Below are 10,886 nucleotides of genomic sequence, written 5' to 3'. Positions count from 1 at the left end.
GATTAAATTGGGGAGACTCAACACCTTTTAATAATGTCTTTCTATTCAGGTGCATGGTATGTCTCCGTTAAGTTAGGTCTTATCTTATATCCTTCAGGGCAGAGATACCATTTTCTTCATATAGGATTTGCATGTTTCTTGTGAGGTTTATTCTTTTGCAGTTTATGGGTTTTGTTGTTATTGTGAATGGCACCCTTTTTTACCCCCAAATATATTTTCTAATTTGTTATCACATTATATAGGAAATATACTAATTTGGGGCCTCAGTTTATTATCTGTAAATGGATAGAAGTAGAACTACTCAGTAAAAGGTGTCCATGGTAACATAAGTATGCGCTAAACAAAGCTAAATAGATTTATTCATCGTAGGACTTATCAATGACTTTAATACACTTCTGATCACCAAGAATCCCCAAGAGGGGCACAGGGAATTTCTTGTACTTACTTGATCATGGAACCCTTTGTCACAAGACATTCTGAAACATACTTTGGGAAACAATGCACCCAAAGACCTTCCAAGTTTCTAATCTGTCAGTCCAGTGGTCTCCACTGTACCTTATCTGATGCCCAAACTCCCACTCCCTCACCCCCAACCAGAACACAGAAGACAGCCCAGTGTCAAAGTGAATGCTTTAATGAGTGTTGCTCAGAGAGAACCAAGTCTCTCAACAGCTGCTGCCAGCTTCCACTGTCCCCAGCTCACTTTGTTGGGAAGGTGAGCTAGCTGCCTGAGGGGTGGGGATCTGGAGTCTAAAGAGTGAGCTGGGGCAAAGGGAGGTTCAGGAGGCACCCTGTAGGGCTCCTAGGGGTGTGGCAAGGGGGCATGGGCCTCAGGCTGGCCCCTCTTCAGGCATTCCTAGCAAAGCCACAAGAGGCTCAAGGGGCGTGGGAGTCTCCATGGGCACAGGGTGTGTACGTTCATGCTTACGCAGATCGCTGGCACTCAAGAAGGCCTTGGGGCAGTGGGAGCAGGTGTAGGGGCGCACAGAGCTGTGGGTGCGGCTGTGCTTGCGCAGCCCAGCCCGGTCTGAGAAGCTCTTGCCGCACTGGGTGCAAGGAAAGGGCCGGAGCTCTGGGTGTGAGCGCTCGTGCCGTCGCAGCAATGTCAGCGTGGAGAACGTCTCCTTGCACTCCCGGCACACAAACTGTGGTGGCTTCTCATCAACCTCCTCACCCCCTACCTCACCTGCTCCCCCCAAGGGACCAGGAGCCTCCCCAACCCCAGCGTCTTGGCACTCCACATGCTCCACCGTCATGCCCACCACTTGCCACTGGGTGGCCATCACACCACTCGATTCAGGGGGCAGCCCTAGCAGCCCTGCTGGAGGGTCCCCTAGCCCTGCACTTGCTGCGGGAGCCGCTGAACCCTCGCCTGCCACGCTCACAGGCAGTGCCAGCCCCACCACTAGCTCCTGTTGTGGGGGAGCCCCTGCGGCCTCGCTACTTCGATGGGTCCGCTCGTGCTTCCTCAGGCTTGATGATACCACAAAGGACTTTCCACAGGCATTACAGTGGAAGGGGCGCTCCCCCGAGTGCACGCGGCTGTGTTTAGTGAGACTGGCTCTCTCGGCGAAGGCTCGCCCACACTCTTCACAGCGGAAGGGCCGCTGGCCTGAGTGCACCAACGCGTGCCTCTTGAGGTCCCAGGACGCCACGAACGTCTTGTCACACTGCAGGCACTTGAACGGCCGGTCACCCGTGTGCACCCGCCGGTGCATGGCCAGGTCCGCCGGCTGCCGAAAGTCCTTGCCGCACTTCTCGCAGCGGTAAGGCTTCACGCCCTCGTGCGCCCGCTGGTGGCGCCGGAAGCTCGAGGGGTCGGAGAACATGCGGCCGCAGCGCGGGCACAGGAAGGGCTTCTCGCCAGAGTGAGTGCGCTCGTGGCTCTGGTAGGAGCTGAGCTGCGTGAAGCCCTTGCCACAGGCCGGGCAGCGGTAGGGCTTCTGTGCCGCGTGGATGCGCTGGTGGCATGTGAGCGAGGACGAGCGAGAGAAGCTCTTCCCGCACTCTGAGCAGAGGAAGGGCCGCTCACCGGTGTGGGACCTGTGGGAGTGTGGAGGACCCGGCGTGAAGGTGGCAGGCCCATCACCTGACCCCCGCTGCCTCTCTGCACTGTAAGTCAGGGGCCCCTAACATCCGTGGGGCCTTGGTCCAATCCCCTACGGGACACAGGGCTACACTCCAGAGTAAGGCTGGGTGTCTAGATGCCAGAAAAGACTCCTCTCTGCACACCAAAGACCTGGACAGCCCAGGCCCAACTCACACCTCCTGGGCTCCACCAGAGACACTGAGTGGCCCAACTTCAAGCTCTGCCCCCTTTCCTGTTGTCCAGGAACCTAGGCCAATCAGATCCCAGTCCCCTCCTCCAGGGCTCCATTACAATGCAGCGTCCCCGCCCCGGACCTACCAGTGGCACCAACTTCTCTGCGGTGCTCAGCCCATCCCCACAGCTCCATCCCGCTCACTTTCCCATTGGCTCATTCCACTCTTGGAGATCCAACCCCAGGCCCCATTGGTCACAGGGCAGCCGCTGTTGTCCCACCTCTGCCCCATTGGCCCGCTCTTCCCACCCGGGACCAGCACTGAGCCCTCACCGCTCGTGGTTGCGTAGGTCCTTGAGCTCGGCGTAGGCCTTGCCGCAGCGCTCGCAGCCGTAGGGCCGCAGGCCGGCGTGCGTGCGCCGGTGCTTGCGGAACACCGAAGGGTCAGCGAAGCTCTTGCCGCAGTCAGCACAGGCATAGGGCCGCTCTCCTGTGTGACCGCGCTGGTGGATCTTGAGCTTGGAGAGCGCGCCGTAGGCCTTGGGGCAGTGAGCACAGCGGAAGGGCAGCTCGCCGGCGTGCGAGGCCAGGTGCACTCGCAGGCACACGGGCTGCATGAAGCGGCGGCCGCACTCGGGGCAAGGGAAGGGCTTCTCGCCTGTGTGGCTGCGCCCGTGACTGCGCAGCTCGGGTGCCGTTTTGTAGGCCTTGGGGCACAGCGGGCACGCATAAGGCCGAGGCTTAGCCGCTGCACCTGACACCTTGTCCCCGCCGGCATCCTCCGCTTTGGCTTCCGTCTCCGGCTTCAGCTTCACCTCGGCCACCTCCTCTGCACAGTCTACAGGCCCGTGAGTAGCAGCATGGCGCGCTGCCCGGGGCGCATTTGGAAACGTCTTGGTACAGGACAGGCACTTGTAGCGGCGGCCGGAGCGCTTATAGCCGGGGGATGGGGACCCTTCCTCCGCGGACTCCACTTCCATGGCCTCGATGGACAGAGCTTCTCTGTGAGAGAAGCAAAGTTAGACAGAAGACACATCCCTTTGCCATTCTCCAAGGCCTCTCCTCACGGAAGCCCTCGCAAGCCCTCAGAGGGAACCCTATCTTAACTGCATTTCCCGCCCAGGGCAGCCACATCCTTCCTTCCAAACATTCCTGGGTCTGACACTCTGCACTCAAGCTTCCACTCTGGTCTGTTCACTGATGAAAGGAGTTGGACCAAGTGATCTCAAAGGGGCTAAGAGAGGAGGCTGCCATCATCAAAATGTTCACCTGCACTTCCTTCTGGGCTTTTCTAAACCCTGTGGCATTCCAGAAGGCCCAGGTTCCAACCATCTCACCATCTTCCTTCTTCAGCTCAGCATATGAGGCCTGTACCGGGAAGCAGGGTCCTGTGCAAAGTTGCAGGCACAGAGGCTACACAGATGTGTCTGGCCTGAAGATCTCCAAGTGCCCAGGGAAGACTGAGGTAGGTCCAGAAGAGGGCAGAACCAATAGGCTAAATGTGGTGATTGGCACTGTCTGTCTGGAAGCGGTAAGTCCCCAGCATAGGTATTTGTTATTCCCCTCTTGTTGGTTAGCTTTTAGAGGCAGCAACTGTTCACACAGAATTCTGGCCTTGCACAGCTGTAAGGGACTCCACCTCGGACAGGAATCCTGCTCCACTCTCTGCTCTGGAATCCCTGTTGGGCTCCTGCTCCCACAGATCTGGCAATGGGGAGCTCAATTACTCTCAAGGCAGCTTGAGCCACTGCTAGCAGTTAGAAGCCTCTGAGTCATAATCAATGTATCCCATCTAGCCTGGCCTCCTGGGACACCTGGCTCTAGCTAAGGCTCCTTCTTTCTCAGTTCAGAGCCCAGACACCCTCCACCCAGCTGCCCCTGGGAATCATGGCTGGGAGGAAATAGGATTATCAGCTGCATTAGTCTTAAAACCAGCTCATCCTCCCTGGGGGATGAAGGGAAGAGGATTATGGCAGATCCACTTAAGGAGTGCTCAGCAGCAGCTGCTGGGGGGCGGCTGGGATGGGGGGAGGCTGGGATGGGGGGAGGATACTGCTATAGGGAAGGGAGGGGACGGGAGGGGAGCCAGGTGTATCCAGAAGCAAGGAGGGGAAGATGGAGGCCTGAGTTCTAGTGCTCCTTTCTAGGCCTGTTTCCTTATCTGTACACCTCAGGGGTTGGTGGCTTCTAAATTATGACCCAGGGAGGACACAGGAGCCCCTAGAGTGAGTGGCAAGGGCTGCATCTTTTAGAGTGAGCACCCTTTTGCCTGGTGGCTCTGCCTCAGTCCTTCACCCATACACACGTAAACTAGTGTGCGTAGGCAGCTGAAGCCTTCTCCTTAAAGACCATATGATGTTCTGTACCCTGCTCAGGAACTTTTCATCACTTCCGTCACACCATGCAAATTCCCAGGTCCTTTGTAGCTGTTTCGAGGCTCAATCCTTTCTTTGAGCATCATTTCCCCCAGGAAGCTCTTCCTGCATCTCCCCTTTGGTTTTTGGCCCAACTCTGTCCCACCCTTAGCTTGGTTTCCCACTAAATCCTGAGGCTGAAAGGTGAGTGAAAGGGCTTGAATTCCCCTACAGTTTCCAGGGGGTCCCTCCCTATCTCTGGGCGAGGCACTCACTACCTCCCTTCCAGACCGTCTGGACAGTCTGACTGACAAAGTTTCTCCTTAATAAAAATCATAGGGGCCGCCCAGTGGCCTAGTGGTAAAATTTGCACACTCTGCTTCAGTGGCCCGTGGTTCCTGGGTTTGGATCCCAGGCATGGACCTACACACTGCTCGTCAAGCCATGCTGTGGCGACATCCCATATACAAAGTAGAGGAAGACTGGCACGGATGTTAGCTCAGGGACCATCTTCCTCAAGCAAAAACGAGGAAGATTGGCAACAGATATTGGCTTAGGGCCAATCTTCCTCACCCCCCCCCCCCCAAAAAAAAAAAGAAAGAAAGAAAAGGGGCCGCCCAGTGGCATAATAGTTAAATTCACACCCTGTGCTTCAGCAGCCCAGGGTTGCAGGTTTGGATCCTGGGAGCCAACCAGATACTGCTCATCTAAACCATGCTGTGGTGGCATCCCATATATAAAATAAAGGAAGACTGGCACAGATGTTAGCTCAGCAACAATCATCCTCAAGCAAAAAGAGGAAGATTGGCAACACATGTAAGCTCATGGTGATCTTCCTCAGCAAAAAACAAAACAAAACAAAAACCCAAAAATCCAAAAATGAGAGCTCACATTTACTGCGCACTTGCTAAATAACAGGCAGTATCCTAAGCTCTTTACATGTATTAACTAACTTAAACTTCATGTCAACACTATGAGAAAAGTTCTATTATTATTCCCTTTCACAGATAAGGAACAGAGGCCCAGAGAAACAATACAGCACTGTGGTTAAATGCACCATCTCTGAAGCCAAACAGCCTGGCTTTGAGTCTTGCCTCCTTCATTTCTTAGCTGTGACTGTGCAATTTACTTCGTGCCGTGGGACTTCAGTTTTCTCACCTGAAAAATGGAGGTAATAATAGTACTTACCTTACAGAGTTGGGTGAGGATTGAATGAGATAAGAATAATACTGCCCTCAATTTTTGAGGGTCTTCTCAGATCCAGACACTCTGCCGAATGTGCTGCCGTACTGAATTCTCTCATGGCTTCTTGAGATAGGGATTGTTATCCCCATTTTATAGGTGAAGGAACTGAGGTTCCACGAGGGTTAGTGACTAGCCCACAGCCACACAGCTAGTTAAATTGCAGCTGGGACTTGAATCCAGGGGTTTAACTTGCCTTGAGTTGTTGGGCCCTTGCTCAGTGGTCTGGGCCCCCCTAGGCTTGTCTGCTGCCTGGGCCAGCCCCACAGAACCAGAACCCTGAGCTCAGGTCGCACACTCGTCTTCTCTCATCCCTGCAGAACTGCTTTGAGACCAGAGCCAGCACCCTTTATGTTTTGATTTCCCTCTCAGAGGGGTGGACCCATGGAGTCTGAGCTCTTCGCCTCAATCTTCCTATCTGTGACCCAGAAGCTGGACAGCTGGAGGGGTAAATCTCTCCTCCTAAGGCACTTCCCAGGGGAAAAGGTAGGGAAGCACCAGGTTGGTCCCAGCAGGCACCTAGCTCCAGGAAGAGCAGAGGGCCAGGCAGAGTAGGCAGGCCCCTATCTCAAATCCCCCCATTAGCTCCTCACTCCACTGTTCACTAAGGACTCTTCCGCCCACCACTCCACAGAGTGATGTTTCTTCCAGTCAGGTCTGTGAACCCCCTGCATGAGAACAATCATCCAGGGAGCACAGGCTAGGACTCAGAAGTCTGTACTTTAAACACACACTCTGAGTCATTCCAACCAACACTCAACACTTAAGAACCAAAGACACATGGTTAGGTCTTCATAGGCTTCTAGGAGAGAGGCATTTTTACTACACCTCTTTTTCAGATATGGAGATTAAGGCCCCCATAAGGGAAAAAACTTGCACAAGGACACATATCTAGTCAAGGAGCCCAGACTCAAACACAAGTCTTCAAGCCCCTACGCTGGGCTCTTTCTCTATCAGTCTTCATTTACTTAAGGTTTATTAGCCAAATCATGAGACTTTCTACTCCCCCAGGACAGAGACCAGGATATTTTCCATGGCCAGCAAGGACGGCCCTGAATGATCTAACTCCTGCTTACTTCCTCCCCCACTCCTCTTCCCTGGCTTGCTAGGCTCCACCCACACAGGCTCCCCCTTTTTTTCTCAAAGAGCTAAATTTCTTCCCATCTCAGGGCCTTTGCACTAGTAGTTCCCTCTGCCAGAATCACTATTCCCCAAGGATCTTTGTAGCTATCTCTGATTTCATTTGAGTCTCAGCTCCCTGTCACCTTCTCAGAGAGGGCTTTCCTGACCACCTGTCTTATGCTCTCTGTACCTTTGCTAATCACTCTCTACCCTCCCTCTTTAGTTTCCTTTATGGTGCTCATCTGGAGAGCATTCCTTGCAATCTTACCAAGGGCCACGTTATCATTCTAAGCATTTTATGTGTACTAATCAGGCAAAACCACACCACTGCCTAGGGTTTGTTATGGACTGAACACACACATGCAGGGAGGACAGGCCATATGAGAACATAGTGAAAGGTGGACGTCTACAAGCCAGGAAGAGTCCTCACCCGGAACTGAATCAGCTAGACCTTGATCTTGGACTTGCCAGCCCCCAGAACTGTGAGAAATAAATTTCTGTTGTTTAAGCCCTCCAGTCTGCTTTTTTTGGTTATGGTAGCCTGAACAGACTAAGTTAAACAGTATTACTGAGGCACAGAGAAATGAAGTAACTAGTCATGGTCACAGGCAGTATTCAAAGCCAGGTGGTCTGCCTTCCAAACTTGTGCTCTCTGTCCTGATTCTTGCTTTGGTAGCACTTACACATTTTATGGCTTGGTGGTTAATCCTCTGTCTCCAGCACCAGAGTCTCAGCTGGCAAAGAGCCAGGAACCTTTATTATTCTGTATTCTCTACATCTGGAACTGTGATTGGTGCCCCAAAACAAAGTGAATGAATCAACCTCTGAGATGGAATTCAAGCCCAGATCTCTAGCCTCTGCCTCCCCCATAGGAGGTGTTTATGAGAATGTCCATCAACAACTATTTATTAACCAAATTTCTCTGCCTTTCCAAGTTCACAAGGTCCAAATATTGCCCCAGTATCCCACAGTGGATTCACTGCTCTGGTGAGGGAGGCCTGTCTGCTTCATTACTGGCTTAGGAGGGGGATGAAGTCCCACTGCCTGAACAGGCTCTGAATACCAGGGATGCAGAGATTTCATTCCCAGAGAGCATAGGCTAAGACCCTGCAAGCAGGTAGGAGGTGAAAAGGAGAGATTTTTTTATTCTCTCTGCACCTCAGTCTCCCTATGTCTAAACAAGTAGGCATGGATAGGCCTCATAGGCCATGAGACATCTGATGAGATGACAGGGAAACTGAACTGTGCAGCGGTGAGGGCTATTGATCTCCTAGGCCTCCAATCTGATCAGTTCACAGCCGAATCCCAAGCTATTTTTCCAGCCCCAGCTCCAGCGGCAGTGTCCCCCTCCCAACAGCGACCTAAGCTCTAGCCACAATTCACCATTCTCAAACTTCCCCACCTAAATGCATCTACACATGCAGTTCTCTGCCTCGGGAGCCCTTGCTTGACTTCTCCCATGGGAAAACTCTTGCATCCATCAAATACCGGCTTCCCCAGTGCCCTCAGGTACACTTGATAGGCAGTGGAGGTAAGGGCGCCAAGGCGCTCTTGGCCTCAGTTTTCTCATCAGTAAAATGGGGTCTCTGAGGCAAGTGGGAGTTTGAAGGGGTTAGGGCCTAAGAGATGGACGGAGGAGGGGCCGAGAGCTGCAGAAACTGCGCTTTTCGTTCCCTGCAACCGTCTGTGGGTCAGCGCCCCCGCCAGACAGACAGCCCCGCAGGGCAGGGCCCTGGGCTTACTCGTCTTGGAATAAGCCCTGGGAAAACGTGGCCTCGGAGAACGTGACAAGGAGTGAACGAAGAATGAGAGAATGGACAAATGAATGGACCAAGGGCCGGACGCTGGACAAAGGCCTGCAAGATGGCGTTCTCTAGGACCGCAGGAACGGCGGCCAGGACCTCGGCCGCGGAGGGGGGCTGCAGGCACTGGGGACCCTGCAAGACGGGCCGCGCGCCTAGGACAAAAGCCCGCAACATGGCGGGCTCTAGGACCCTCGGGCCCGCAACGTGCAAGGCGGGCAGCCGCGCCAGCCGAACCCTAGCCTCCGCAGCAGCCGACCCGCGGGGACAGCCGGCGGGTTCTAGGACCCGCTGGGCCCGGAGCCCGCCCGCGCCCTCCCGGGGCCGCACTCCTCCTGCCCCGCCCGCGCTGCTCGCGCCAGGCCAACCCCATCCGCCCTCGGCACCCACAGGGAAACTGAGGCCCGCTTGGGTTGCGTCCGCATTGGGGCTGCCCGGGCTTCCTGCGACTCCCCGCCGGCGTTTCCTACCTGAACGGACTTGGGCTGGCTCCGTGGCGTCAGCGGCAGCTCCTCTCCCCGACGGAGCCCGGGACTCTGCCAGGGAGGAGCAGGCGCTAGGACCCAGCGCCGAGGAGGGGAAAGAGGGGAGGCGGGGCCGGCGAGCGGAAGTGGAAGGGAGGTTTCCTGGCTAGGGAGGAAGGCAAAGTTTGCCCGGGCACTCCCAGCCGAAACTGACCGAGAAACATCTTGCGAGGGGTCTGTATGGATGCTAATGACAGGGGACGCCGGACAGGTTTACGGTATACACCAGGCTATTGCTATCTTGGGGCCAGATCACCAAGAACTAGAGGGTGGGAGGACAGAAAGGCCATGTTCAAGATCTGTAGTACCTAAATCCGCTTATATGCCACAACATTTCCCTTGATAGCGAGAAGTGAATGAAGCTCCCTCAATCTCTCTTGGGAAGTTTTTCAGAGAGCCACACGAAAAGTGTCGCCAAAGTACTGAGGCCACGGCTGCAGAACCCTTTTTCCTCTTCTGAGCTCAGCTAATATGCACCGGAACGACTTTTGCGGCTCTTGCCGGAAGTGTGGCTAAGGTTAGTGCTAAACAACGCAGCGCTTTGACCTACATGGGCGGGGTCAGAGTAGCGTTTGAGCTGCTTCTCCGCTACCGCCGGAAGTGTGTCTTTGTAGACCGGTTCCTTGGAGGCGGGGCAGGAAGTGTTCTCAAGGCGGATGTTTCGCGGGGAAGCTTTTGCGGCTAGGACACTTCCTGTTTCCTAGTAACAATAGGAAGTGTTCGCGGAGCTCGGGGTATACTCCTTGGTCGTGTTAGCTGCGCCCTCTTTCCTCTACCTCCTTCCTTCTCCCCCTTCTCCTTTTCCTCTTTCTCTCTCCTCCCACCTCAGGAGCCCTAGCTGAGTGTACGTGTGTGCGAGCGCGAGAGCAACCCTTAGCCACCCTTTGGGGCGCGCGGATGCGGTTAGGGTGAGGGTCCCAGTGCGCAGGCGCGCTCCCGTTCGCGGTCCCCAACGGACGCACCCGCGGCGGGAACGAGAAGGGGCCACCCGTGTGAGGTAGGGGTCCTAAGAGCAAATTGGCTGAGGAGATGAGTGAGGCGAGAGGACCTCATTGAGGGTTGATTAGGAGACGTGACTCTTGAGCTAAGGGCTTTGTGAGGTGAGAATTCGGGGAGCAGGTTCAATGAGGGGGTTTAGAGTCGGAGATAGGAGTTGTATTGAGGTCCCGTGGGAGTGAAGAATCAGAGTCAGAGAACGCCGAGGTGCTGTAGGAGGCATGTGGTGGGGGGGGCCTGCAATGAAGAGAGCAAGGATTTTGGAAACAAGATTGCTTGAGTCAGCGTGTTTGCTCGTGTGTATACCGGAATAACAGGTGTTGCAGTGTGTTGTGAGGATTAAATGATACAGTGAATATTCTTCACTTAGCACAGTGCCTGGCACATGGGAATGCTCAGTTAGCATGTGTTGCTGTCATCCTCAGTATTGTGAAAGGAAGTAGAAGAAGAAATGAGAAGGGATGAGGAGGATAAAGTGAAGGAGGCATGGGAAAGCAAAGGGTAGGGGGTGAAGAACAACCTGAAATAGGAAGGAATTTCCAAGGTAGAAGATAGTTTGGGTTCAGGGGAAGTAGGTGAAGGAAG

General features: G+C 54.4%; 2 protein-coding genes across 24 annotated transcripts in view; one reads left to right on the top strand and one right to left on the bottom strand.

Annotated features, from left to right (window-relative positions):
- Window positions 1-618: 618 nt before the first annotated feature.
- ZNF668 (zinc finger protein 668) lies at window positions 619-9,788 on the bottom strand. 7 transcript variants are annotated; one of them, XM_070231878.1, is made up of 5 exons: window positions 9,614-9,755; window positions 9,252-9,317; window positions 3,531-5,773; window positions 2,595-3,263; window positions 619-2,043 (listed from the first exon to the last, which is right to left on the bottom strand). In XM_070231878.1, the coding sequence occupies exons 3-5, from the start codon at window positions 3,599-3,601 to the stop codon at window positions 831-833; spliced, it is 1,953 nt and encodes a 650-aa protein (XP_070087979.1). In that variant the 5' UTR covers window positions 3,602-5,773; window positions 9,252-9,317; window positions 9,614-9,755; the 3' UTR covers window positions 619-830. The 7 variants fall into 7 exon arrangements, with proteins under 7 accessions (XP_070087979.1, XP_023511359.1, XP_070087981.1 ...); XM_023655591.2 differs by lacking the exon at window positions 3,531-5,773 and having other exon boundaries at window positions 9,614-9,788; XM_070231880.1 differs by lacking the exon at window positions 9,614-9,755 and having other exon boundaries at window positions 5,673-5,773; window positions 9,252-9,344.
- The window catches only part of ZNF646 (zinc finger protein 646), a 22,170-nt gene continuing 20,703 nt past the window's right edge, over window positions 9,420-10,886 (top strand). For 4 of the 17 annotated variants that reach the window (XR_011424646.1, XM_070231861.1, XM_070231857.1 and 1 more), the window contains exon 1: window positions 9,924-10,039. The gene's annotated coding sequence lies outside the window, so the exon portion shown is untranslated. Of the gene's footprint in view, window positions 9,524-9,682; window positions 9,823-9,923; window positions 10,406-10,886 lie in introns of those variants that run through there. The other 13 variants (XR_002812213.2, XM_023655588.2, XM_023655583.2 and 10 more) reach the window with 11 other exon arrangements.

This window comes from Equus caballus, chromosome 13 (assembly GCF_041296265.1).
Source record: "Equus caballus isolate H_3958 breed thoroughbred chromosome 13, TB-T2T, whole genome shotgun sequence".
In the NCBI taxonomy this organism is placed as follows: Eukaryota; Metazoa; Chordata; class Mammalia; order Perissodactyla; family Equidae; genus Equus; species Equus caballus.
Note: the sequence above shows the minus strand (reverse complement) of the source record. Positions and strands in the feature narration are given on the sequence as shown.